General features: G+C 45.8%; 2 protein-coding genes and 1 long non-coding RNA gene across 6 annotated transcripts; 2 read left to right on the top strand and 1 right to left on the bottom strand.

The window, feature by feature from the left end:
* The first annotated feature begins 29 nt into the window (after nt 1–29).
* Nucleotides 30–11,874, top strand: KIF22 (kinesin family member 22). Of its 2 annotated transcripts, XM_083581600.1 has the most exons (13): nt 30–230; nt 1,407–1,612; nt 3,411–3,538; nt 3,689–3,837; nt 4,802–5,242; nt 5,333–5,486; nt 6,325–6,430; nt 6,608–6,785; nt 7,625–7,745; nt 7,835–7,911; nt 9,224–9,427; nt 10,893–10,952; nt 11,726–11,874. In XM_083581600.1, the coding sequence occupies exons 2-13, from the start codon at nt 1,413–1,415 to the stop codon at nt 11,759–11,761; spliced, it is 1,854 nt and encodes a 617-aa protein (XP_083437726.1). In that variant the 5' UTR covers nt 30–230; nt 1,407–1,412; the 3' UTR covers nt 11,762–11,874. The 2 variants fall into 2 exon arrangements, with proteins under 2 accessions (XP_083437726.1, XP_083437727.1); XM_083581601.1 differs by lacking the exons at nt 30–230; nt 1,407–1,612 and adding an exon at nt 1,912–2,980 and having other exon boundaries at nt 3,112–3,538.
* On the bottom strand, nt 10,809–16,333 carry LOC310747270. 3 transcript variants are annotated; one of them, XR_014540912.1, is made up of 4 exons: nt 16,052–16,333; nt 14,980–15,199; nt 12,588–12,727; nt 10,809–11,071 (listed from the first exon to the last, which is right to left on the bottom strand). It is a non-coding gene; the product is annotated as an uncharacterized lncRNA (long non-coding RNA). The 3 variants fall into 3 exon arrangements; XR_014540913.1 differs by lacking the exon at nt 10,809–11,071 and having other exon boundaries at nt 12,425–12,727; XR_014540914.1 differs by lacking the exon at nt 10,809–11,071 and having other exon boundaries at nt 12,425–12,727; nt 15,160–15,199; nt 16,052–16,311.
* Nucleotides 16,334–16,384: 51 nt separating this feature from the next.
* Nucleotides 16,385–24,342, top strand: KCTD13 (potassium channel tetramerization domain containing 13). Its single transcript, XM_083581610.1, has 7 exons — nt 16,385–16,773; nt 18,434–18,701; nt 19,849–20,018; nt 20,457–20,546; nt 21,033–21,085; nt 21,242–21,437; nt 22,229–24,342. Exons 2-7 carry the CDS (start codon nt 18,440–18,442, stop codon nt 22,469–22,471), a joined length of 1,014 nt encoding a protein of 337 aa, XP_083437736.1. The 5' UTR covers nt 16,385–16,773; nt 18,434–18,439; the 3' UTR covers nt 22,472–24,342.
* Nucleotides 24,343–26,065: the final 1,723 nt, after the last annotated feature.

The following is a 26,065-nucleotide window of genomic DNA, read 5'->3' on the forward strand; positions in this document are numbered from 1 at the left end:
GCGCACGCGCCGCTTAAAAGGGAAGGGGGAGGGAAGCGGTCGCTTTTTCTCCGGCGGAACTTGTTCTACGCGCAGGCGCAGTGACTAACGGCTGGGTCCTTCCTTCTCTCCGATTGGCCGCTTTCTCCTTCCTGGGGCGGGCTTAGCGCCAAATACAAACGAAGTCCGGGAGTTGCTCTGAGGCGCTTTGGGGAGCGAGTGAAGGAGCCGCCTGGGAAGGCGGGAGAGGGGTAAGTGGCCCCCCCGGCTGCGCCTCAGTTGCCGGTTGTGGCGAGCGGAGCGGGGTCGCCGCTGTGTCCGCGGCCTGCTTTGGGGCTTCCCGTTGTGGTCACGCGGCTGGTCACCGCGAGAGCCTTTGTGCATAGAATCTGAAGGCTTGGAAGGGACCCCGGCGGTCATCTAGTCCAACCCCTGCAACGCAGGGATCTCAGCTAAAGCATCCATGGCAGATGGCTTAAAAATCTCCACGGGAAGGAGAATCCACCAGCTCCCGAGGGAGACCTTTCCACTGTCGAAGAGCTCTTACTGTCGGAAAGTTCTTCCTGGGGTTTAGTCGGAACCTCCTTTCTTGTAACTTGAAGCCACTGGTTCGAGTCCTGCCCTCCCAAGCAGGAGAGAACGAGCTTGTTCCCTCTTCCATGGGACAGCCCTTGAGATATGTAAAGATGGCTATCCTATCTCCTCTCAGTCTCCTCTTTTCCAGGTTAAACATACTCAGCATACTTCTACCACATAAATTTGACAGAGTGGCCAGGATCCCTGATAATGTTTTACTGATTGCATTACAGTGGTACCTACACTTTAGGTTACAGACTCCGCTAACCCAGAAATAGTGCTTCAGGTTAAGAACTTTGCTTCAGGATGAGAACAGAAATTGTGCGGCAGCAGTGGGAGGCCCCATTAGCTAAAGTGGTGCTTCAGGTTAAGAACAGTTTCAGGTTAAGTACGGACCTCCGGAACGAATTAAGTACTTAACCTGAGGTACCACTGTACCTGGGCAATCTGTCTATTCTTTTGAGTTGGTAAATGCTTTAGTTCTAGAATCCAGGTCACAGGCCACCCTTTCCTGCACAAATATGCCCTTAAGACAGGATTTGTAGGATTTGTAAGTGAAAGGACTTACAAGGAAATAGAGGAAATATTTAGAGACATTAGGGGAGCCAAGATGGTTTTTTGGGATTGTTTTGTGTGCTAAAATAATGTGTGATTTTCTCAGGGAATAGTTTTTAAAATCTGAAGGACAAAGGATTGGTTTACTGTGGAGTGTGTGTGCATCCTAAAATTTTATAACTAGAACCACCCCAAAGGGGACCTTCAATAATGATCTCAGTTCACAGATGAGCTGGTGCGGAGTTTGGTGCTTCTTCTGGTACTTGTATCTCACCCTGCACTTTTTCTCTTCTTAGATATCAATGAAATCTTGTCAGCGATTAAGCCGTTATGAAGCCCAGCGAACCCCCAGCAATGCACCGGCTCGAGTTCGGGTTTGTGTGCGATTGCGGCCAAGCGTGGGAACAGGAGAGGGAAAGGAAGCCCCTTGTGTACGTGGCGTGGACTCCTGCTCCCTGGAGATCCTGAACGTGAGAAATAATATGGAGACAATGAAATACAAGTGAGTTGGGCAGAGAGAGTTGGGAAGAACCAGGCTTCGTGTAGGATGTGGCCCTATGGTACCCCTGTTTGTGGTTTTTAACAGGGGCATTAGTTGGAACTGAGCAGAGTCTGGAGGAATAGCAGCCCTTCTCTTCCAGTATGAGAAGCAACAGAGGCCTTCCTCTAGGCCTCTCGCTGTCATTTGCCTGCCTCCTTGCAACTGACAGGATAGGTAAGGGAAACCACTGGCTTAAAACCACTGGCTTAAAGTGACTTTTCCTGTTTTTGCCACTACTGTTCTTTGATTGTGTAGGCATGACGGGTTGCTACTGGATTGTTAGCAGGCTCTGCATATGAACAAAGGAGGGAGAGATGGTGCCTGTCTTCCTGCTGGGGAAAGTATTGGTTCAGTTGAATCCCCCATCCCATCCTGATTTTTAGGTCTTAGATATATAATAAATGTTCATAAATGTACCAAGCAAACATTTATTATTATTATTATTATTATTATTATTATTATTATTATTATTATTATTACCCCACCCTCCCCAGCCAAGGCCGGGCTCAGGGTGGCTAACAGCCAATAATAAAAACAAGTTGGTTGGAATACAACTTAAAAAGCTAGGTTAAATACAACATTAAAACATTAAAATGCAGTCTCATCACAGGAGAAAGGAAAAAAGAAAGAGGGGGAGGGACGTACATAAATATATAAACCACATGTCTGAAGCAGCACAGGAAGACAGTCCTGAAACCATTTTAACTCCCAAACTGACCAAATGTTTCTCTGCAAGGAGGGAGGAAATGAAAAAAACCTTCCCATTGTCTCAGGAATTAAGTAATTTCCATCATCTCAAAGGAATGGCCAGACTACCAGAAAAGGCAATCAGATAAGACATTATCAGATAACCTGGCAGACAGGAAAAACAACATTCAAATATCTGTTGTAGACCGCCTTTTCTGTGATGTAGGTATGATGTATCTGGGGGGTGGTATTGGGCTACACCCCTTCTGTGATGTAGGTATGATGTATGGAGGGGTGGTCTGGAGCTCCAGGGCAGGGAATTTCAAAATGGATATATAAGGCCTTGTGCGCCATTGTTCAAGGTCCTCCTCTCTCCTGTGTGTGGGGGAGCACCCTGTTGCAACAGTTAATAAAGATTAGGCTTACTAGTTGCTTTGCTTCTCAATATTCTCTGGTTGGTCTCTGTTACTTTCTCCTACTGATAGAGAACTTACAAAAGGACTCTATATGGGCTCTTGGGTACCCCATATGGGAAAAAGAGCAGGTTTTTTAAACTTATTTCACTGAGAAGCTGTCAGTCCCTACCTTTCGTTCACATTTCCCTCGTGCTTGGTTGAAACAATTGATGTCATCTCAAAACTGGCTTTGGACGTTGTTGTTGTTTAGTCGTGTCCGACTCTTCGTGACCCCATGGACCAGAGCACGCCAGGCACTCTTGTCTTCCACTGCCTCCCGCAGTTTGGTCAGACTCATGTTTGTGGCTTCGAGAACAGGCTTTGGACAGTATAGCAATTTATTGCACAGCCCTAAATAGCACTCTGGTTTCCAACAGGCATCTGGTTGGCCACTGTGAGAACAGGATGCTGTGTCATTGCCCTGATCCAGCAGGGCCATTCTTATGTTGATAATAGTCTGTACTACATGAAGAATGGGGGTATGCTAGGGGAAAAAGCTCCTAAGGGATATCTGCCACTCCTTCTGCAAAGCCTCCTGTTACTTATCCTTGCTATAGAAATTGCTGAACTTTTGGAGAAGACGGTAGGCCTCAATCCCACTTCTCTATTCCCACCAGATTTGACGCTTATTACAGTGCAACGGCCACGCAGTATGATGTCTACATGGGGTCAGTTCAGCCTATCTTGCACCATCTGCTGGAAGGGCAGAATGCCAGCATCTTGGCGTATGGGCCTACCGGAGCAGGTGACTATAAAACAGTGCACAAAGGGATGAACCCAACCTAGAGTTGCTGGGGGTCGGCAGGTGGGCTAGGGCTTGGAATTGGGCTGAGGGAGGACGCGAAGGTTTTTCCTCTCTCCACATATCTTTTGTTCCCCCTCCCTAAAATGGCAGGGAAGACGTACACCATGTTGGGGAGTCCGGAGCAACCGGGGGTGATTCCAAGAGCAGTTCAGAATCTCTTGCAGATGACAAGGGATGCTTCGGGGGATCAGCGGAAGTACTCGGTCTCTATGTCGTACCTGGAAATCTACCAAGAGAAGGTAACGGGTGCTGGACAAAATGCGTAAGAGGGGGAAACCGAGCCCTAGTATATAAGAGTGGTGGGATCTTTGGGGAAGAAAGCAGTTTAGAACAAGATAGGGCTGAGGAGCCAGATGTATTGGGGAGAGCATGACCTACTGGAAACAGATTTGCACACACTCTCGCCTCCTTTTTTGTTGTATTGAAGACTGGCAGTGTTTTGAGCCCTGGGAAGTTCGTTAATGTGACCAGAACTCCATCCTGTTCCCAGTTGGTATTTAGAAGATCAGTGTGTCATCTGCTGCTAGTCTGATCTGGAGAGGGTCCCGTCTCAATGCCTGCTGATGCTGTCACATGTGTGCTCTGGCCCTGCTTGAAGATTGGTGAAGAACTGAGGCGTTGCTGATGGGAATGGGGAAAGAGACTGGGCAGCTGCTTCAAAAGCAAGCCGAAATGGCTGCAAAGGGGGAGAGAAGAAAGGAAAGAGCAGTAGAAGGGCAGGGAAGAGAGATGGAGTAAGGCAGGATATTGCCAGACTGTAGCTTCCATCTTCCCTGACCATTGGGCATGCTGAGGAAAGTTGGAGTCCTACAAGCTCTGGAGGGCCTTAAGTTATTTATCCTTGAGGGAAGCAGACAGACTGGAGCCTGGGAAGGAGGAGAATGATTGAATGCAAGTGGAGAAAGGACAGGGAGGAGGAGGGGGAAATTTGGAGGAGTGAACAGAGCATGGCATGGAAGTTAAATGGATACTAAAGATGATGAGCCAGAAGTGCCCAGGAGAAAGGAGGTCTCTTACAGATGAGGGCAAGAGAACTTATTCAGTGTTTACAGAAGGCTGGATTTGCATTCTACTTGATCAAACCACACAATCTGTTCAAGTAAACTTACGTTGTTCTCCATGTGCTTCTGAGAAGCCAGGGGATTTAAGTGAGGTGGGGTTTGAAGTGCCACCTGGACCAACACTAGTCTGCTTGTTCCCCAGGTCTTGGACCTTCTAGAGCCCTCCCTCCGTGACTTGCCAATCCGGGAGGATCAAAACCACCACATTCTGGTGCCTGGTCTGACGGAGAGAGAGATAACCAGCTTCTCAGACTTTGAGAAACATTTCTTGCCTGCCAGCAGCAACCGTACAGTGGCATCCACACAGCTGAATAATCGCTCGAGCCGCAGTCACGCTGTCCTGCTGGTGTACGTGAGCCAGACCCGGGGCTGGCCGCCATATGCCCAGCGGGCCGCCAAGCTTTGCCTTATTGACTTAGCCGGCTCGGAGGACAACCGGCGGACAGGCAACAGAGGGGTGCGCCTGAAGGAGAGCGGGGCTATCAACACGTCACTCTTTGTGCTTAGCAAGGTGGTGGATGCCCTCAACAAGGGGCTGCCTCGCGTACCCTACAGAGACAGCAAACTCACTCGCCTGCTGCAGGTAGTTGGGGTGCCTGGGTTCATTGGTGGGACTGTGGATTTGGGAAGAGCTGCATTTTATTTTACTGAGCATATTTCTCTTTCCTTAAAGGATTCTTTGGGTGGTAGTGCTCACAGCCTGATCATTGCAAATATTGCCCCTGAGAGGAAGTACTACTTTGAAACACTCACAAGCCTCAACTTTGCTGCCAAATCCAAGCAAGTGGTGAACAAACCCTTCACGCAAGAAACTCTGCTGGATGTTGGTGAGGAAGGGTGCCGGCCTGAAATTCAGCAGAAGTGGGGCAAAACAAGGTTTTCTGGGTAGAAAGGAAGGGCAGGATTCTTGGGCTGCCCCGGAGCAGAGTGGGGTGTAGTATACAGATTCACTGCCCCAGATTTCTTTATCACGGTTCAGATACATATACACTAGAACCATTCATGGTCTGTCCTTTTAATCAATGACCAGCTGACTCCTGTCAGAACCAGTCTGTGCCTTGCAGTCGTCTGGGGAGGAGGGTCTGCTTTGGATTCCTGTGCCTACTGAGATTATGTGAGTGGTGTCAATGGTTTGGGCCTCTTCAGTGGTGGCACCCAGATTTTGGAACACCTTCCCCAGGTCCATGTTTTAGGTATCATGTAAAAACATTTTTGCCCTTGCTGTCTTTATCTTAAGCTGCTTTAAAGGGTGGGTATGTTTACACTTAGGTTGTGTTTTTAGTTCTGTTCTGTTTTGTGATTGTGGCTCCCCCCCCCCCCCGGTATTTTTTGAAAAACATTTTAATAATTAAGTTATTCTGATATGTAGCTTGTAAGCTGATGGTTTGTAAGGTGGCTTGAAATGCTTTTGATAAGGCTGGGATATTTTTCACAATTTGTTCTTTGTTGATATCCCACCACTGAGGATACAAATTATTCCAAGGCACTTTACCAGTAACTTTGTAATAAAATTATAACGAAGACTATCCAAACAAAGCAGGATCCTTTCTGCAGCCCAGTTGGTGGTAGGTGGCCCAGTGGTAGTGAAGGAGGATAGTCCAGGTGGAGCAGGCTCCAAGGTCCAAGAAACACATCAAATAAATTAAAAACATCCTCCCCACACAGAAGCATCGAAAAGACCATGCCCATCTTCCAGTGATGGAGGCCCTGAAGCCAAGAGACCTTGTCCAGAGGAGGAACAGCCCAGCTTGGTTGAAGAGAAGCCATTCAGGTGAGACACCAAACATTTTATAGGCTTTGGTGAAGGGGCAAGCAGTGCTTCTGTGGTGCACTCAAATTCTCTCCTGCCACTTCATGAGGATGGCCACTCCACCCTTAAAGCGGTGAGCAGCTCTCTCTGGCTTGTTGGAAAAGGTAGGCCCTACTTTCTGGTCTCTTTCCCCACCAGTTCCTTGCTGCCGATGGAGAATCTTGAGCCGGCCTTGGCTGAAAAGCTGCTGCACTTGGAGGCCTTGGAAACACAGCAGGCTGGGGCAGAGAGTTGTGCGTTGCCCCTCCTCAACACCCCACGCAGCGAGCGGCTGGAATTCCGGAGGCTGCTGGAGGAGACTCGGCGTGAGCTGCAGGTGAAGGGTTTGCTCTTTATGTCCCATCGTGATCCCTCAAAGACTGCAATGGGCTACCTCCCGTAAACAAACACAATGCCTTGTTTATTGCGAGGTCTGCGGTGTTTCATCAAGTTTTTTAATTTCTATGTGTGGTTACTATTTTTCTTCCCTTACAGCAACACACTTTTTAAATTATTTTTTTAAAGCTTCTGAAGTGAGTGGCAGGCAGTAAATAGAGCAGTTAATGGGTGGATCCAAGAACTAACAAATAAGAAAGGGCCAGGAAAAGTGCACTAAAGGGAAAGTGAGGGAACAGCAGCTCGTTTTTTAGGACTCCAGGGATTCCTTTTGCCTGGTGTCCAAACAACTCGCTTATCAATCACAGCTCCAACTTCATTCATTGGCTACAAACAATGACGGGCGAGAGCAGCCAAGCTGGTTCAAGTCACAGTTACCTGCACATTTTGCTGCTTAGCTTTTTTTCTAGGAGGGCTATTTGTTGTTGCTGTGGTTGTTTTAAACTCAGGAGGCCCTGCCTGGGGTGCCAGTGAAGCCTTTGCCAGGGCAACTGTGGTTAAGCCAATGGCTCCAATGTAAAGGCCAGCTTTGAAGGAAGAAAGAGATGTAGCACTAAGTAAGTCCTGTAGGAGGGGATTCTTATATAAACTGAACTGTGTCCATCTTGCACTGAGAACCTGCTTCATTATGGCCCTGGCAGTTTATACAGTTGGCACCGCAATACGATCCTTGTTGGGCTGGGAACCAGATGGCAGCCCCACGCATGCCTGGAGGCCACCGAACACACACCCTGTCCCCTCCATCTGAATCTGCTTATTATGTTCTTCCTCTTCCTACAGAGGCTTAAGAAGAAGCAGCTGGAAATGGAAACCAAGGTTCTGCAGGACAAAGAGCATGGACGTGGTTCATGGGTGCCTGCCAAACGCCAAGGAACAGCAGTGGTATTGCCCTTCCAGCAAGGTAAAAGGGCACTGGGTCTGGAAAGCAGGACTCCCTTTTCATGCTCCTCCCTCCTATGACATCACAGCTCTCCTTCCTTACCTCTCCAGTGCAGCACCTGGAGAACTCTGAGAACGAAGATAGCATTATCATTGTAAAGCACAAGAAGGGAGGTCGAAAGAAGAAGGTGCGTAAGGGGGTGGGGGGGCTTTGTTGAACTTGGGGCTGGTGATGGTGGGAAGCAGAGTTGTTTAACAGGTGTATATACCACTTAGGTTTTTGAGGCATTTTACAAACATGGTTTAATAAAGTTATATATGGATTTGGCCGGGACAGGCTTCCCCTTGTAGATCTTCTGCCCTAGAACAAAGAACAGATTCCCTTACCTATTTCCTGTTGTTGGTTCATGTTCAGACTGACTCAGTCTTAGCAGTGTGGCAAAGATCAAGCCTTACCCAGAAGGATACACATCTGCCCTCACCCACACACCGTGTTTCTGAATCAAATCTGGGAGTGGAACAGGTAGCAGTAGCCAGATGAGAAAAATCAGGGCTGTTCCTGCTGACCACATGTTTTTCCTCCTCTTCCCTGTTTTAAGCAAATTTAAATTCTTACGGGTAAGGTTGGTGGGAAGCAGCCTGAAATGGTTTATTCCAGGAGCAGAAAGTAAGTAGCTTTGCAAGTGTCTTGAGGGAGCCAGATCAAAGTTCTGGACTCACTGCCTCAGACCAGCAGTCTCTCTCTCAGCTGTTAGGCCCAGAAAACCTTTCTGCACACGCCCAGACACCGAAAATTGCTTCTGCGAGAGGCAGAGGCTGGCGGCGGCGGCAGTGGCGGAGGAGGAACGAGCAGCCCAAAAGGGCTGCTTTCGAGCTGCTCGTTCCTCCTCCATCACCGCCGACAGCCTCTGCCGCTCGCAGAAGCAATTTTCAGTGTCTGGGCGTGTGCAGAAACGTTTTCCAGAGCCACGGAAGAGAGTCTGCGCGCTGTGCTGGTTTAGCGCAGCACGCAGGGACTCGCCGAGCAGGCAGCTCGGTTCAGGGATGGCTCGTGGGCTGCTTCCGGCCCATGGGCCTTAGGTTGCCTACCCCTGGTCTAGATCATCAGCCTGAGAGAAGTGATTTTTGTAAGCCTCTCTGAGTGTGCGTTCAGCTAAAGGCAGGGTTATAAATACTATAAATAAGGTGGCTCCGGCAGTTTCCAGTACATGGATGTCAGCAGATTCCAAAAACCCTGACACAGGCCTGTGAAACAAGAGAAGGTAAACTCAGCAGTGGCAGTTGTCTGTCTTATCTTCTGGAAAACTTTATTCTGCATGCCTGATATCTCATTGAAGAACCCCTGAGAAGTAAAAGGCGAAAGATTTATACGATCTGAGGAGAAGCCAGGGTATGTTTGTGATTGGTGGATTCAGTGAAAGAATATGAGATGAGGGCCAGTCAGGAAACAGACGGGTACGACACGACACCATTTCTTTTTATGATGCATGCTATATCCAGGATTCGGCCCCTGGCTCTGAAAACAAGGTTCCCTCTGAGTGGGAGATGGTGCTTCAGCCTGAACTGATGGCCCGCACCAAGGAGAACATCCTGGCCATCCTGAACACAGGCTCTGTGAAGGATCTCATGGCCCTGCACCAGATTGGCAAGAAGAAGGCTGATCGCATTGTGGCCTGGAGAGGAGAGCACGGGTCCTTTGAAAAGGTAAGTGGGCTCTGAGGGCAGAGCTGCTCTTCCATCGTTTGAGGTGTGTGCAGGTGCAGCTACTGTGCAGAGGAAATTAATCTTCAGGTAGGAGGTAGGCCATGCAAGGCTTTAACACATTCAGACCTGGCTCAAGTTCAGAGCATTGAAGCCTAGTGGGCAGAGCATTAAGTCTTGGAGGACTCCTGCTTCAGCCTTTAGCTTAGCACGGAGCCTTGTAGTTTGGAATACTGGCTCATTCTCAAATCTGGGAGGGGAAGGGAGCAGCTCCCTATTCTTGTAAGAGCTGGGTCAGAATAAAGGTCCATCTAGTCTTAATGTTTTTGTAGCAAGCCAGAATAAAGGTCCATCTAGTCTTAACGTTTTTGTAGCAAGCCAGAAGCCCACCAGCATGGCACGAAAGCATTATTTCCCCCCAACAGTTAGAATTGGGAGGCTGCTAATAATAATAATAATAATAATAAATTTATTATTATTTGTTCCCCAGCCACTCTGGGTGGTTCACAATAGAATATTAAAAACATGACAAGACATCAAACATTAAAAACTTCCCTAAACAGGGCTGCCTTCATATGTTCTCTATAAGTCAGGTAGTTGTTTATTTCCTTGACATCTGATGGGAGGGCGTTCCACAGGGCGGGCGCCACTACCGAGAAGGCCCTCTGCAGAATGCTGCAGTGTGACTGCTGACAGGAGTGTGGCCTTGTCAGTGGGTAAAACCTGTGCTTGGAGATCTGCACTGGTTGCCGATTTCCTACTGGGCCAAGCTCAAAGTGCTACTATTAGTATATAAAGGCCCTTAACAACTTGGGACCAGTTTACCTACAAGATTGTCTTGCCCCACATATTTCCACTCAACCGGTTCAGTTGGCAGAATTGGTAGTACTAAGCTGCCACATAATACCCATTCTGTATTTGTAAGAACCCGATTGTTTAATGTGGCAGCATCTGCACTTTGGAACTCCCTGCCTTCTGAGATCAAGAAGTGCCTTCATTGTATTCTTTGGCGCTTGCTAAAAACATTCTTGTTTAGGCAAGCCTACCCAGATGCTTAGGAAGTTGAGGTAACGTTAATCTGTTTTAGTATTTTAACTTTTGTATGCTTTACAGTAGGGTTGTGAGTATTTCTCCATTTTCTTTTATCTTTTTGTAAACCACTTTGAGGTTGCAATTTTTAAAAAATCAAGTGGTGTATAAATTTTATAAAATATATAATAAATATTACCTTTGAATGTGGAGGTTTCATTTAGATACTGTGGCCAGTTGTTGACAGAGACTGGAAATGCCAGATGCTGAGCAAAGCAAAATGCTCTACTACTGTAGTATTGCTAGTCCCTCAGAATATTTTTTTTTGCTGTGGACCTGAGATCTATGGATGAGGGGTGGTATACAAATTCAATAATTAAGTATCTCCATAACTTTGCAACTTTGTGTAACCTACACATTTCCTTCTTCCTTTTCTCAGGTAGAGGACCTTGGGAAAGTCGAAGGCATCTCCGCCAAACAAGTAGCTTCTTTTCTGAAGGTGTGTATTTAATTCAGTTCCATCACTGTGGCTATAAGCTTATCTGGAGTAGAGTCCATCACATTTGATGAATGGAGTGTTATCCTCGGATGGCAGATGAATAGGTAGAGAGGGGAAATCTGTAAACAGAAATGCAAGGGGCATGAAATGCAAGGGGCACAGCAGCCCTAGTAGCTTAATGTACAGCGACAGAAGTTACTATCCAGAACTTTTTCTACCTGTCCCTCGGGAAACAAGTAAAAAAAGTCCTGCCTCTTTTGAGCTTGGCAGACTGGCAGGTGTGGGATCAGTCTCTCTGTCTCCCTTCTTCATTTCCCTCCTTCTCTCAGAGCCAGCATAGAAATCAAGTAGGCTGGTGGGGGATGATTTGCTTCACGCCCTTCATATCAGCCTGCCTACATTATTATACTGGCCACAAAAGAAAGAAAGCTCATTCCTCTGCAGCCAGCATAGAATGCAGATTAGTGGGTCCCTACCTTCTCCACCAGCCAGCTTGCTAGACTGAATGGAATTTCTTATTGCCTGTGGCAACTTTTTGCCTACCTCACGCCCTCCAGCTGTCCAAAATAGGCACCAGGCAGGTGAAAGCTGGCCTGTGGTGTCCAAGTGAGTATTTAAAACACAAGGCCGAGATACAGGTTGTGATTATTCTTTGTAAAGCTTAAATGTATGCATTGTGATCTAGTATGCACTGGATTTAAAAAGTGCTAATGTTACAAATAACGGAGGAATTAAAATTCTTGCTCTTCTCTCTCCCCTACCCACTTTCCTAGGTAAATATCCTGACCAACATTGGAAATCTTCAGTAACTGGAAAGCATCTTCTCCCTACATTGATTTTTATTAAAAATGACTTGGGTTTTTAATCTATTTTAGCTTTGGTGCATTTAAATATATTAGGCATATAAAAATAGTACAGAAAACTTGTACATCTCAAATGGTTATTTTATATTGCCGCCACCAACTTCCTACTTTTGGTTACAAAAAGTAACAAAAAGCAGCCCTGCTGGATTGTAACAAAAGCCCATCAAGTGGTGTCCTCTTCTTGTGGTGGGCATTCAGAGGCCTGTGAGACGCCTGCAACAGCAACTGTCTGCACCTTGATTCCCAGCAAATAACAGTCAGAGGCCTGCTTCCTTTTGACACTGGAAGTAGTAGATAGCCCTTGTGGCTAGTAGTCACTGATAGCCTTATCCTCCATGAATTTGTCAAATTCCATTTAAAATCATCCACGTTGACTGCTTTCACTATCCTCTGAGAACAAATTCCCAGGGAAACTCCTTATATGAAGAAGTACCTTCTTTTGTATGAAATCAGTGCATAAAAGATGCCCAAATCAAAGTGAGGAGGAAACCTCATGTGAGGGGAAATATATTAGGATGGATAAAAAAGAAATAGTGTTGGAGATACTTAGGATTGCTATTTAAATGTATTACCCACTCTTCGCCATCAGGCTCCCAACAATTAAATGTCTGTATTAAAAGCAGTTTATTTTATTTTTTAAATAATTTCCAAACATTAAAATGCAGAGTTACCCTTATCTATCTATTATATAACCACAATTACTATTAAAACAATTCCACATTACAAATGTCTTCACATCCCTGCTAAAGATTTTAACTGTTTACAAACTTACTCCAGTCTTTAGAAAATACTTGATCTTCCTGGTTTCGGATCTTCCCAGTCAGTTTTGCCATTTCTGCATACTCCATCAATTTCATCTGCCATTCTTCTTTTGTTGGTACTTCTTCCTTCCATCTCTGGGCTAGTAGCATTCTTGTTGCAAACATAAAAAGTATTTTATATTACCTTGAAAACTCTTCACCTACAATGCCTAATAAGGCTTCTGGTTTTTTAACAAATGTATTCTTAAACATTTTCTTTAACTCATTATATATCATTTCCCAGAAAGCCTTTACATGTCCACCACAAAAAGTGCCCTCTTTTTCTTTACATTTCCAACACAGTTTAGAACTTGTTTTGTACATTTTAGCAATTTTACTCGGTGTTAGATACCAATGATACATCATTCTCATATAATTTTCTTTCAATGAACAGCATCCAGTAAATTTTATTTTCTCTTTCCATAACTTTTCCCAGGATGAAAGTTGGATATTATATCCAAAGTCTCTAGCCCAATGTAGCACCATTGCCTTAACTTCTTCGCCTTTTGTATGCCATTCTAAAAGTAATTTGTACATTTTTGATAGCACTTTCACATTATTTTCGAACAGATCTGTTTCAAACCTCCATCTCATTGTATCAAAACCTTTCTTTTTGTCAACTTTAAAAACATTTAATTGGTGATACTGTAACCAATCCGTTAACCGTTCTCTAATATTCTCAATTTTTTTCAATTTTAATTGGTCTCACGTCTCTTTTAACAAATCTTAAAGGTGACCCACTTGCCTCTCATATTTACTTTTTTAACTGAAATTGCTTCTAATGGAGAGAGCCACCACGGTGTTCTTCGTTCAAATACAGTCATACTTCGGGTTGCGAACGTGATCCGTGTGGGAGGAATGGTCGCAACCTGCAGCGCTGCGTCTGCGCACACATGTGATGTGATTCAGCGCTTCTGTGCATAGTGCAATTTAGGGCTTCTGCGCCTGCGCTGAAACCCAGAAGTAACCCGTTCCGGTACTTCCAGGTTTGGCACGGTCCATAACCCAAAAACGCGCAACCCGCAGCATTCGCAACCCAAGGTATGACTGTAGATTCTTGTACCTATCCCATACCTCATAAATTGATTTTCTTATCAAATGGTTCAGGAATCCTTTATGTACTTTTGTTTTATCATACCACAAATACGCATGCCACCCAAATCTATTATCATGACCCTCCAGATCTAATAAATCTGTGTTTTTTAACAAGATCCATTCCCACAACCAGCAGAGGCAGGATGCTTCATAATATAACTTCAAATCTGGCAGGGGTGGGGTCCTAAAAACACATATCTAAGGTGCCAAGGGCCAGGGGAGAAGTTTGTCTTTAGCATCTGTTGAAAACTGTATAGTAAAGGTGCTAGACACACCTGTCAGGTGGGAATTCCACAGCGTAGTGGTTGACACAGATTAAGATTCTTGTTCCACTGTAAGTGGTCAGAAGTTCTGGTCTTAAAACTTGTGTGATGACTTTAAACTTCTTTTTTAAGCCAGTGATTCTCAAACATCTGTTGGATGAGGGTTTATCTTCCCAGAGCTGGGTTAAGGGGACAGACCCAGCTGTAACAGTTTACTTCTAACGGGGTGAAATGCTCAGCCCAGCACATCATGTTTTTGCATGAAGTACTGTTTGCAACATCCTATCTCACTGGGAGGCAAATGCAGAGTGCTGACAGAGGCAGAGATGCAATAAGCAACTGTGACTATGCATTTCTGCTTTGTCTTTGCCAGGAGTGCCTTAACTGATCCTCATGCCAACTGAAAGAAGAAAGCCTTTCTCCTGCAGAGGCTCACTGCAGGATTTGCTTCCCTGGCACTCTCCCCTGTGGGCATCTGGGTTTACAAGAGCCTTGAGCAATTTCCTTAGTTTCTCAATAAATCTATTTGGCCACTCAGTTTCATGCAGATGCTCTCAACACAATTATGGCTTTGACCCCAAAGGTGCTTACTCTTGAATTCGTTTCAGAGCAAATACATGTGACCCGAAGTTGATGAGAACAAAAGTGTTAAATGATGAGTGACAAAAGATAAAAAAATGTCATGTTAATGACCAAAATCAAGATCTCCTTATACCAACTGCTCAGTAGTCTCAGTGGAGAAGTTACATTAATGTTTGAATATTGAATGTGTAAGTGTATGTCTAGAGACAATGGATAGAACAAACAGCATTAGCTGTACTGCTGGATAAGATGTACTGCTGGGTAATTGTATTTGTTTAAAAACAATAAAAATTTGTTTTTTAAAAAATCAGAAAAGATCAACAGCAGCAATAGGGAGGCACAAAAATATTACTTAACTCTGAAAATTGAAGCCGAGAGAGAGAGAGAGAGAGAGAGAAAGCACAAAGCATTTATAAAACCTTACCTGACTGCTGAAGCCTAGAAAGGCCCCAAATGCCGAAGGGTAGGGGCAAAACTAAGCTTTATTTCACAGGAGTCAAAAGACCCTTTCTGGCAACCCCTCCACACATAAACACACACTGGGAGTCTCAGTGGCACCCCTGCCAAGGGGAAAGTCTGATCAATCTGGGGTGTTTATATTTACCACATGAATACTTCTTGCTTCGTCTTGAACAGGGCAACAACTGCAAACAAAATAGGCCAGAGCCTCATTAAGAGTTGTGGGGCAGGATGCTGTTTATTGTCCTGCATATGGCAGCATGTTTGGCAAATCCTCACCGTGATCAACTCCCACCTGGAAACGTCCCCACTGTGGAAGGATGAGTGGATCCACAATCGGCCTCCATGGTCACTTACGGACTCACTGTCAAGACTGTGTTCATGGAAGTCGATCTTACCCGACTACAAGTGATTGCCAGAGATGGCAGCATACCATGTGGCGGTTGCCCATGCCCCTGGGGTTGGCCTTCACCAGGGCACTGAGCCTTTAGTGTGAGCCAACACTGCCCTGTGGAACTCCTTGCCAACAGAAGACTGGGGGGAGGTGTTTGGATGGGCCTTAGGAACTTCCATTTTGTTTATGGATATGCTATTGAAGCTTTTCTATTTGCATTGCTGAAGCCTCTGTCTTCGCTTACACGCACTCACGTTCCGAAAATGCAGTTTATGAATATTTTAAGGGACGCGGGTGGCGCTGTGGGTTAAACCACAGAGCCTAGGACTTGCCAATCAGAAGGTCAGCGGTTCGAATCCCCGCGACGGGGTGAGCTCGGTCCCTGCTCCTGCCAACCTAGCAGTTCGAAAGCACGTCAAAGTGCAAGTAGATAAATAGGTACCGCTCTGGCGGGAAGGTAAACGGCGTTTCTGTGCGCTGCTCTGGTTTGCCAGAAGCGGCTTAGTCATGCTGGCCACATGACCCGGAAGCTGTACGCCGGCTCCCTCAGCCAATAAAGCGAGATGAGCACCGCAACCCCAGAGTCATCCGCGACTGGACCTAATGGTCAGGGGTCCCTTTACCCTTTACCTAAGGAACATACCCCTTCAAGAGGGAAAGATGTGAAGCTGGACGAAGCCATGGGAACTGCTGGAGGGGCGTGTAGAATCATAGAGCTGGAAGGGATCTGAGGGTCATCTAGTCCAACCCCTGCAATGCAGGAATCTCAGCTAAAGAGTGCCTGCCTTCAGCCCCTGCGACGCTACCAGCGCAAACAAGCCGATATAAGGCGCTTTAGCTGCCCCGGCTGGAAGAACGGCGCGTGCTCCAGTTACTGCGCGCGCTAGTTAACGGATTTTTTTTCCCCAGTAGCGCGCGTGCGCAAAAGACAGCACGGCGCATCTTCCGAGGTGCGTGGGCCCCCTTTCCGCGTAAACCAAACGCTCAGTGCGGTTCACGGTTGCTTGTATGCGCATGCGCAAACTCAGCGCCCTCCCTCCTTGCTTCCTCGAGCGTTTGTTTCCTCTCAGCCCCAACGGCTCGCCTTCTGGCGCAGGCGCACTTCTGCTCCTCCGCCCCCTGGGAGGGAAGCACCGTCCCGGCCTCTGTGTCTTGCTCAATGCGAGCGAGTACCCGGATGTAGAGGCTAACTGCCAGGCGAAGCGACCAGAGTGCGAGCGAGGGCTCCGAAGTGCATGCGCAGTCGCTGTCCCTGCGCCCCCTTGCTCCCGGGCTTAGGCGTCTTGGCCGGCCGTTGGGCCCTGAGTCCGGGCGGGGCTGAAGGGGAGGCGCCTGGGCTGAGCCCACCCCGCTCTCCCTCGGGAGGTGAGTGGCTGGGGGCGGCGGAAGGGCCGGGGGTTGCAGGCCTCCGGGGACGGAGAGGGACTGAGGGGGAAAGGCCCAAACGGAGACGGGCCATCCAGCACCTCTTCATTGGCTTCGTCTTCTCAGGCCCTGAAGGCCCCGCAGAGCAGCCAGCAAAATGGAAGCAGCCCAGGCAGCAATAAATGGGAAGACAGGTTGCGGGTGGGCTGGCAGGAAGATCGCCGGCAAATCAGTGCTGAGGAGCGAGGAAGGAGCAGAGTGAGGGTGGCTGGAGTGGGGCGGGCAGGAGGAGGAAATAAGAGCCCGAGGGGCAAAAAGAGGAGTGCAAAACACGGGACACTCTCCTGTTGTTTCCTGCTGACGTGACTCACAGGACACGGAGCTGGTTTGGTTTATATATTCATTTACAAACCAGCACCCTGCCCTTCTAATGCCCGTGCACCGTTTAGGGTGGCTAACAACTAGAACCACCACTAAATACAATAAATCTCCCCACCCCAAAAATAACAAAACAAGCATTAGAATTATTCATCTGATTAAGTGCCTGCCTAAACAGGAAGGTTTTTGCTCTATGGTGAAATGCTGTAAGAGAGGGGTACGGACAAAGAAACGTCTTCCCTGAATTTCCACCAATTGAGCCTCAACTGTAATGAAGCCACAAATGACCGAGTTTCTTCCCAGAGAGTTGACAAGAAATGGGCAAGAATGGGATGGGAAGATAGTGTGTGGTGGTGGGGTGGGGAGAGGTATGTGTCAAACAGCAGTGAGACAGGTGGGTCTGAAACTGGCCTAAACATTTTACAATGTTGTGCAGAGCACCCTTTGCCAACCTGGCACCCTCCGTATGTTCTGGGCTACCACTCCCATTAGCCCCAGCTAATGGGGCTATTGATGTGAGTCAGTGGCCTGCAGTGACATTTTTCATACGGAACAGTTAGATTCCTGCATTGCAGGGGGTTGGACTAGATGACCCTTGTAGCCCTTTCCAAATCTATGATTCTAAGTTCTATGAGTCTCTGCACATACCTTGCAACCAGTAGTGGGGATAACAGTACTGGTCTGCCTTACAGGGTTGTTGCACTAATAATAATAATAATAATAATAATAATAATAATAATAATAATAATTTTATTATTTAAACTCTGCTCATCTGGCTGGGTTTCCCCAGCCATTCTGGGTAGCTTGCAGCATATATAAAAACATAGTAAACATAAACTAGGCTAGTCCACTAGTCCAAGGAGTGGATGCCCCTGATGTAAGTTGTAGTCCAAAACATCTGGTGAGTATCTGATTGATGGAGGCTGCACTCTGCTATGAAAGTTAGAAGTGTGTGCAGGGGGTGGGGGGTTGAGACAAAAGGCTCCACAGGCCCTACTCCAGAGCTTTCCAAACTTTTCAAGTTGGTGACACATTTTTTGGACATGCATCATTTCATGACACAGTAATTCAGTTTTACTAGCAAATTGGAGGTTAAACCAACCCATTCCAGCCCCAAGAGGAGTGCAGGGGAGCATTTGTGCGGCATTCCTACACACTGCAGCTGACACACAAACGTGTTGCAACGCAGTTTGGAAAACTCTGCCCTACTCCATCTAATCCAAGCCCCTTTGCAAGTAATGTGGTTTGGGAAGGCCTCCCTGCTCAATTTCTGTTTCTGCAGGTGGTTATGTCAGCTGAAGCCACGGCAGACCAGGTCCCACCCCTGGAAAATTGTGCCCCGCTAGTCCCAATCCAGCAGCGACGGGATGGCGGCGGAGGGGTAGCCGGTGTGACCTTTGATCTCAAACCCCTTAACCCCAGCAGCAAGTATGTCAAGCTGAACGTGGGAGGGTCACTGCATTACACCACAGTGCAAACCCTCACCAAGCAAGACACCATGCTGAAGGCTATGTTCAGTGGCAGGATGGAGGTGCTCACAGATAGTGAAGGTAAGTGTCCAGGCATTACACAGCCTGTCTCCCCACCCAACCCTTCTCCCAATCCAGGTTTCCTGCTCAGCTGAGATTATATGGTATAATAAAATAAATAAACTTTAATACTTTTTGGACCAAAAGCCCCCAAAGCCTTGAACAGCACTACTGCATTTTAAAGAAATATATAGGAAAAGTGCAATGCATGTAATATCAAAGTGATATTAAAAAATAGCATGAAAATTCAGTCAAGAATATAAATGATGTAATAGGAACTAGTTATCAATAAGTGTGGCACATTGGAGGCGACAGAAATCTGCCATTCTATATGGCTTCTTTGCAGAAGCAAAAAAATCATCAGAACTACCTCACACCTGCTTCTGATAGGATGAACAGTGAATCCCAGGGGGGAAATTCAGGTTCATATTTTTAAAAGATATGAGCAGCTTTCTAGTCAAAGACAATGTTTGATAACTTGGTATCAAGGATCTGTTAAAGCTAGATGTTTACATTTTGTTTGTGAGATAAAATATCCTAAATTTCCTCAAGGACCTATCCTAAATACCTCGAGGACCACCTCCTTCCATATGAACCTACCCAGACCCTGTGATCATCCTCTGAGGCCCTTCTTTGTGTGCCTCCTCCACGAGAGGTCTGCAGCATGGCAACACGAGAGCAGGCCTTTTCTGCAGTGGCTCCCCATTTGTGAAATGCTCTCCCCAGGGAGGTTCACCTGTTGCCTTCATTATACACCTTTAGCTGCCAGGCAAAAACATTGCTTTTTAACCAGGCCTTTGGTTGACTGACATTCAGTGCCCTTTTAAAATGTGTTGGTGGGGTTATTGGGTTGTTACTGCTTTTACTTTGATTATGTATTCTGTGTTTCTATATCATGATTTTATCCCGTGAACTGCCCTGAGACCGGCGGGTATAGGGTGGTATACAAATTAAATAGAAAATAAAATAAAATATTGTAGCTTCATTAGCAAAATTATATACAAAGACAGCAATGTTTGGATTTCCCTCTAAATGTTTTAAAGTGTTCTCCAGAACAGAGCTACTTTTAATTTTATGTGCAAGAGATCTTTCTCTCCTGGTCTCTGCTTCTCCCCCCCCCCCCAAAGACCTTTTGTTCAGAGACTAAAATTCTGTTCTTCCTTTCCAGGTTGGATCTTGATTGACCGAAGTGGGCGCCATTTTGGAACCATCCTGAACTACTTGCGCGATGGCTCTGTGTCTCTCCCTGAATCCCAGCGGGAGCTGGAGGAAGTGCTATCTGAGGCCCGGTACTACTTGATCCAAGGCTTGGTTGAGGACTGTCAGCTTGCCCTGCAGGTGAGCTGGTCACCTGCTGAGCAGTTAGGAGGCAGGCAGACTCCTCTGAGCCTCAAGCAGTTTGAAGGAACTGGGGAGACAAAGAGGTGAGTTAGCAAGGCCCACTTGCCTTAGCCTGATTTGGACGACCTGCTACTTGGCCTCTCCCTCTCAGAACTGTCTCCCGCAGTGATTGTTCCATCTGGTGGTTGTAACCATGCAACATTATCTAAAAACTGATCCCCCAATTTGCATATTTTTCTTCTTCCTCCCCATCCTTCCACCCTTATTTTGTTACATATGTTAAATAAACTGTATGTCATTTCTTTTAATTTATAAACTTCCATGAGTGCACTGGTAAAAAGGCAGTACATAAGTGTGGTATATTAATAATATGTGGCATGTTCTAGGGCTTCTAATAAGGTTGTAATATATTTGTATGTATCTTTTTCTGCCTAGCAAAAGAGTGAGGCCTATGACCCCCTCTGCCATATCCCCATGGTGACCTCTCCCAAGGAGGAGCAGCAGATCATCTCAAGCTGTTCCAAGGTAAAGAGGCTGTGAAGTCACATAAGGCTCAAGTCCAAGAAGATCATGTAGATATGCGCCATTTTAGACTGCTTGACTTAGATGTCTTCTTGCTTGTTTAGGATCAGTCAGGTGATGCTCATGAGTGCAGATGGCGTCTGCCCCCATTAGTGAAGTCCTAAGTTGCAAAGCTTCTTAGCCTTCTAGCTAAATCAAGCACTGCCTACTATAAGATGTAGGTTGGGACTCCAGTCTCGTGACCCATTCAAGTCATGAAGACTTGCCGTGTGACGCAGTTTAACACATGGAAATATTTTAGCACCTTCTACATTGTTTGCACAGCATAAAATGGGTCTGATGTGAACACACACATACCAGAAGTTAGAACATATATGAACATTTCATGAAATCACTGTAGCTCAGCCAATGGCAAAGGTGACAGTTTCTCTTATGCAGGTTAAAAAGATAGTTTCCACCATATTTATCCTTCTTTTCCTCCTTTCTTAGCCTGTGGTGAAATTGCTGCATAACCGAAGTAATAACAAGTATTCATATACAAGGTAAGATGCAACACACACACCCAACTGTTGGAATTGGGCGTAACTTGGTATTGTTTCTTGACTCCCATGTCGCCCATTCTTGACTCCCACCTCCTGGCTAATAGAGGTGTCTTAAGAGAGATCACACCACCATTTCTCCCTTTCCCTCCCCTCCAGTAACTCCGATGACAACTTGCTGAAGAATATCGAACTGTTTGACAAGCTGGCTCTGCGGTTCAATGGCCGAGTACTCTTCATCAAAGATGTTCTTGGGGATGAAATATGCTGCTGGTCGTTTTATGGGCAGGGCCGCAAGATTGCCGAAGTCTGCTGCACCTCCATTGTATATGCCACCGAGAAGAAGCAGACCAAGGTAATGTGCAGACCCCTGAGCTTCAGATAGGAGCTTTCCCCTTCAGGATAAATTGTACTTGCTCTCCAATATGTCTGATCTTGCTCCTTCCCTCCCTCTCTCTGTGGTTTTTGCCCAAAAATGGCTACTGCCAACCAGCAAAGCAGAAACAAACAAGGAAGTAAGGAAGTTGGCTGTTTGGATAAGTGAATGTCCTTTATGTGCTGATAAGTGAATTTTTGGATAGCAAGCGTGTGGATCGCAGAACCTGTGTGTACTGCTTTTCAGGCAAACATCATATATTTTCTTTGAAAAAACAATATAAATTAAAACTATATTATAAAGCAATAAAGAGAGAGCCACAGGGAAGAAAGGTTTTTGAAAGCGAGGCCTCTCCTTCCTTCAGGGCATGGTGGTCCTTAGGTAGCCCTCTGGTGGCATTTGGGGGAGGGAGCGGTCCTATACATGGGAGAACAGAACCTGAGAGGAAGAAGAGGTTTTCCCCTAGGCAACTCAAGTGACTCTCTGGATAAAGTGCTACTTCAGGTCAACTCTCCCAGTTCCAGTTTTTCCCACCTAGCAAAACTGCAGCTCTGCTTACATTTTTATGCATCAAGGAGTTCAGAGCAGCTGTTGAGTTTTAGCCTTGCACTATGTGAGTTAAGTTAAACTGGAAAAAACTGTAAAGCTCAAGTTCACCAAGCAAGGATTTGAACCCAGGATTCCATATTGAAACCAAACACTTGCACCACACTGTGGACAGAACTGGTGTTGCTCAGTATGCTCTTGCTTTGCTGCCCCCATGTGCACAGGTGGAGTTCCCAGAGGCACGGATCTTTGAGGAAACCCTGAACATCCTGATCTATGAGACGCCACGAGTGCCAGACAAGGCCCTCCTGGAGGCAACAGGTGGGGTGGCAGGTGGGGGTGGAGGCCCCCTCCGTGCAGGTGACGACGAAGATGGGCGGGAGCACCGTGTCCGGCGCATACATGTCCGTAGGCACATCATGCATGATGAACGTCCTCACGGCCACCAAGCTGTTTTCAAAGACTGATCCCGCCTCGCTCGCAATGTCCTCATTACTCCATCCATTTAGTGCCAAAGGAGGACCTGTTTTCTCCTTTTGATCTTTCACCTCAAGGTCTTCTCATTGATGTTTGCATCCTTTTCTAACCTCTCTCTCCCTCTGGGCTGCTTTTCTGCCCTCTTGCTATCCCTTGACTTTATTAAGCCCTCCTTTTTATTGTGACAATTGACCTCTTGGTCTGCCCCTTCATTTTACTGGCATGCTCTTTCCAGCTGTTAATTTCCCCTAATGCTTCAGTCTTAAACACCAAACTTCCCACTTCCCCTCACCACCCCACCTATCTCATAATCTGCAAGACACCACTGAAACCTGGTTTGTGGTCCTTTATTCAAAACCTCTTGACCCTGAGCCTTTCTAACCTGAGACCGACTGACTCTTAACTGTCCTCTAAATTAGGCTCCATGGAACAACAACATTATAACTGAGAGAGCTATATGTGAGCAAAGCATATGAATCAGGGGAGCCTACATTCCATCTCAGCTTAATACTGGGCCTCTGGTGACTTCCATTTTGTAACACTGTTATTGGCCTCTTTCAAAGGTCACAGATGAGGTGCTACCTAGACTGGTGTGTCAGTTCTTACATAATTACCAATTTTGATCTCTCCATTCTGGGGTCTTCTGCCCTTTGCTTTATGGTACATAGTTGTTGTTTTTTATTGGGTCAACCCCCAACCCACCCTTGGTTTCTCTTCGCCTACTTTTAACTTCTCTGTTGAAGAAACTGCCTGGATTTATGAGAAGGCATACATTGTTCAGACAAAAACTGGCTACACTCCATTTAAAATTTTTGATAATGGCATTGACATAACCGGGATTATACAACATATTTATTGGTGTCTTTTTTTCTGGAATAATTTCAGCTACATTTAGCCTCCTGTGAGCAAAGGAGATTAAATCCAGTGTTAATTAGCCATTTTAAAAATTCACACATACAAACGTGGCACCTTTAACCTTTGCATTAGAGCAGGAGGTAACAGTCGTGAAATTGGTTCTTATTACTTATTGTCCTTCTGGGAAAGATGTCAGTCAGAGAACAGCTGCTATTTTAATTTTTTTTGTCTGAGTCAAAAACACAGTTTGACTGTCTCTTTAAGTGTTGTGTGACCTGGACCCTGATTCCATCCAAACTATTCTGTCCCACTTACAGGTACGACTTATATCAAAATATGTTAGATGCTTCAATCCCACACTTGATAGGCATCTACACACCATTACAAAACAGCAGAACATGGTCAAGTGACTCCCTTCAGACATGGATCTGTGTAGGTACAGAAGTCTTACTTCTTCCTGCAGAGTTTGAGCACTTGCACTCTGCCCCTGGAATGCCTTCACCCCCTTGTTTTCCATAAGGTTGGGCGGAGGGGGAATCAGGGGTCCTCCAGAATACATTGGCCTACCAACTCCCATCAGCCCCAGCCAGCATAGCCAGATTTGATGGCAGTTGTAGTCCATCCATAACTGGAGGGCCACCATTTCCCCATCCTACCACAGGGAATGGTATGCCGCTTCATACAAACTTCAGCAAAGTGTAATATGGGACATTTCAACAGCCCTTTCAGTCAATTGTCTCACGGAACAGGGTTTGGATATTAATGGTGGTGGATGGAGAGGGAGGGTGAAATTGCATTCTGTAAATGCAGACTGGTGCAGGTAACTTTACTGGAGAGAAGGTATTATTTTCCTCCATTCTTCTTTTCCCATCTCTATATCCTCCCCTCCCTGGAGGAGGTAACTTTCTTGAATTAATTATTGTAATTTTTTGTATTTGCATAATTTATTTTAAAAATGTTTTTTTTTCTATTAAATTATTGTAATAAAGGTACCTGCTTAAAAATGGGGAAGTTTCCTGGTGTGTGTGTTTTAACTGGATGAGGATCTGTATCTCCAGGGCTTTTCCATGCCTAGACAGGCACATTTCCCAAAGAATATTAGTGACTTTAGTGAGCTGGATCATCTTTTTTTCTAACCCAGAGGGTTGTGTTTATTGGACAGTTACAATTGCTAAAGAGGAAGGAGTTTTTGGCGTAGTTGGCAGCACATGTGTGAAATCTTACCTTGTTAACACTTGGGCAGCTTCTCTGTTCATCTGCTGCCTGTGGCTTGCTCCAGTAGTGGAAGGAAATAAGGTGAGCTTCCTTCTGGATTTTTAGGAACCTAAAATTTAAGGTGGGTGCAAGTTTTCTCCTATTCTCCCCTTCTGGATTGTAGCAATGGAGAGTGTTTCAGAAGTTTGGTGGATGCCTTGGATTTTGTGAAGAGAGATGTTTATGGGGAAGGGGATCTGTATGTTGAGTGGCCAGAGGAAATGGAAGATCTACTGACACTATCCAGACTGCTGGTATTTAATTGGAGAACATTATAGTATGCCTGCCTTTCTATAATTGTATGCCTTGATTCATACTAGTTGATTGCAGCTGCTGCTGTAACTGGGGTCTTGGAGAAGCAGCAGAAGGGCTGGGCAGGCCTAAGGGGCTACAATGCAGTGGCTGGATGAGTGTTTTAATTTTAAGAAACCATATTTTGGTAACTTGGTATTCCTGCTTCCTATCTTGGTAGTTTCCTATCTCGTCTCGTACCCAGGGAAGAAGAGTCAGGCAGAGGTACGTTGCTAGTATAGATTCTCATACTAGGATTAAACAAAGGCTTTTGCCCATTCAGAGCAGAACCCATTGTTTACAATGTATCTCAATCTAATAGGCAGCTGAGCCTTACACTAGTTTCTGCATTTTAACTCTGCATCCTCCTGTGCAAGAACATCTTATGTAGCTTCTTTCCCTGTGTTGTTTATTCTTCCAAATATAAGCAGCTATGATACAAAAACTTAATCCTCAACAATGATCTACACCTTTCAAGTTGTCAAGGGTTAAAGTAGCAAAACCATATTGGCCTTGAGGGAATGAAGTTAACAAACCTTAGATTACTATGCTGTAAATTAGTCTTCTCTCAGCTGCAATTAGGCTGTGCTTAGGTTTGTTAATAGCAATTGCCCAACAGTATAAAAAACTGAAACAAATTTACAAAATGACCCAATGCCTACCCTAGTAGTGCTGCACAGTATCTCTGCAGTTTTTTTGTATTACTATATTATTATTATTTAAACATGAAATACCTAGTGTTGCAGTTAAGTGATAAAGTTTTAACTCTTATATGGGCACTGTAGTTTGCAATCAATCTGCAAACAATCTCTACATATTTTTATATATAAAAGCAAGCCCCAATGAGCTCTATGTGAGTCACCACCAAGTATATTATTTACGATGGTATTTGAAGTATTTTTACCCTACCCTTCAGCCGACCAAGGCACCCAAAGCAGTTTACAGTACCGGTAATGAGTAAGATGGTCGCCTCATTTACAATCTAAAACACCTGACACAAAAGGAAACGAGATTGGAAGGTGGGGAGCATTAGGGCTGCGATCCTGACCTGTGAGTAAGCCCCACTCAATTTAATGGCGCAGACGTGGCAGGGTTTGCAGCTTTAGTTGCGAAATCCTTACAGGTGCGAAATCCTAGGACTGAGCGGGGCCGAAGCAAGAGTCCTGTGGCTGCTACTCACTTTG

The sequence above is a fragment of the Podarcis filfolensis genome (genome assembly GCF_964270895.1).
Source record: "Podarcis filfolensis genome assembly, chromosome: 13".
Classification (NCBI taxonomy): Eukaryota; Metazoa; Chordata; class Lepidosauria; order Squamata; family Lacertidae; genus Podarcis; species Podarcis filfolensis.

Excerpts from the sequence above, each read along its gene's own strand:
- KCTD13 (XM_083581610.1), top strand. The coding sequence starts at position 18,440 with ATGTCAGCTGAAGCCACGGCAGACCAGGTCCCACCCCTGGAAAATTGT. Across the intron at positions 18,702-19,848 it reads GGTGCTCACAGATAGTGAAG|GTTGGATCTTGATTGACCGA; the intron begins GTAAGTGTCCAG and ends CTTCCTTTCCAG. Across the intron at positions 21,438-22,228 it reads CCGAGAAGAAGCAGACCAAG|GTGGAGTTCCCAGAGGCACG; the intron begins GTAATGTGCAGA and ends CCATGTGCACAG.
- KIF22 (XM_083581600.1), top strand. The coding sequence starts at position 1,413 with ATGAAATCTTGTCAGCGATTAAGCCGTTATGAAGCCCAGCGAACCCCC. Across the intron at positions 1,613-3,410 it reads ATGGAGACAATGAAATACAA|ATTTGACGCTTATTACAGTG; the intron begins GTGAGTTGGGCA and ends TATTCCCACCAG. Across the intron at positions 6,786-7,624 it reads AGACTCGGCGTGAGCTGCAG|AGGCTTAAGAAGAAGCAGCT; the intron begins GTGAAGGGTTTG and ends CTCTTCCTACAG.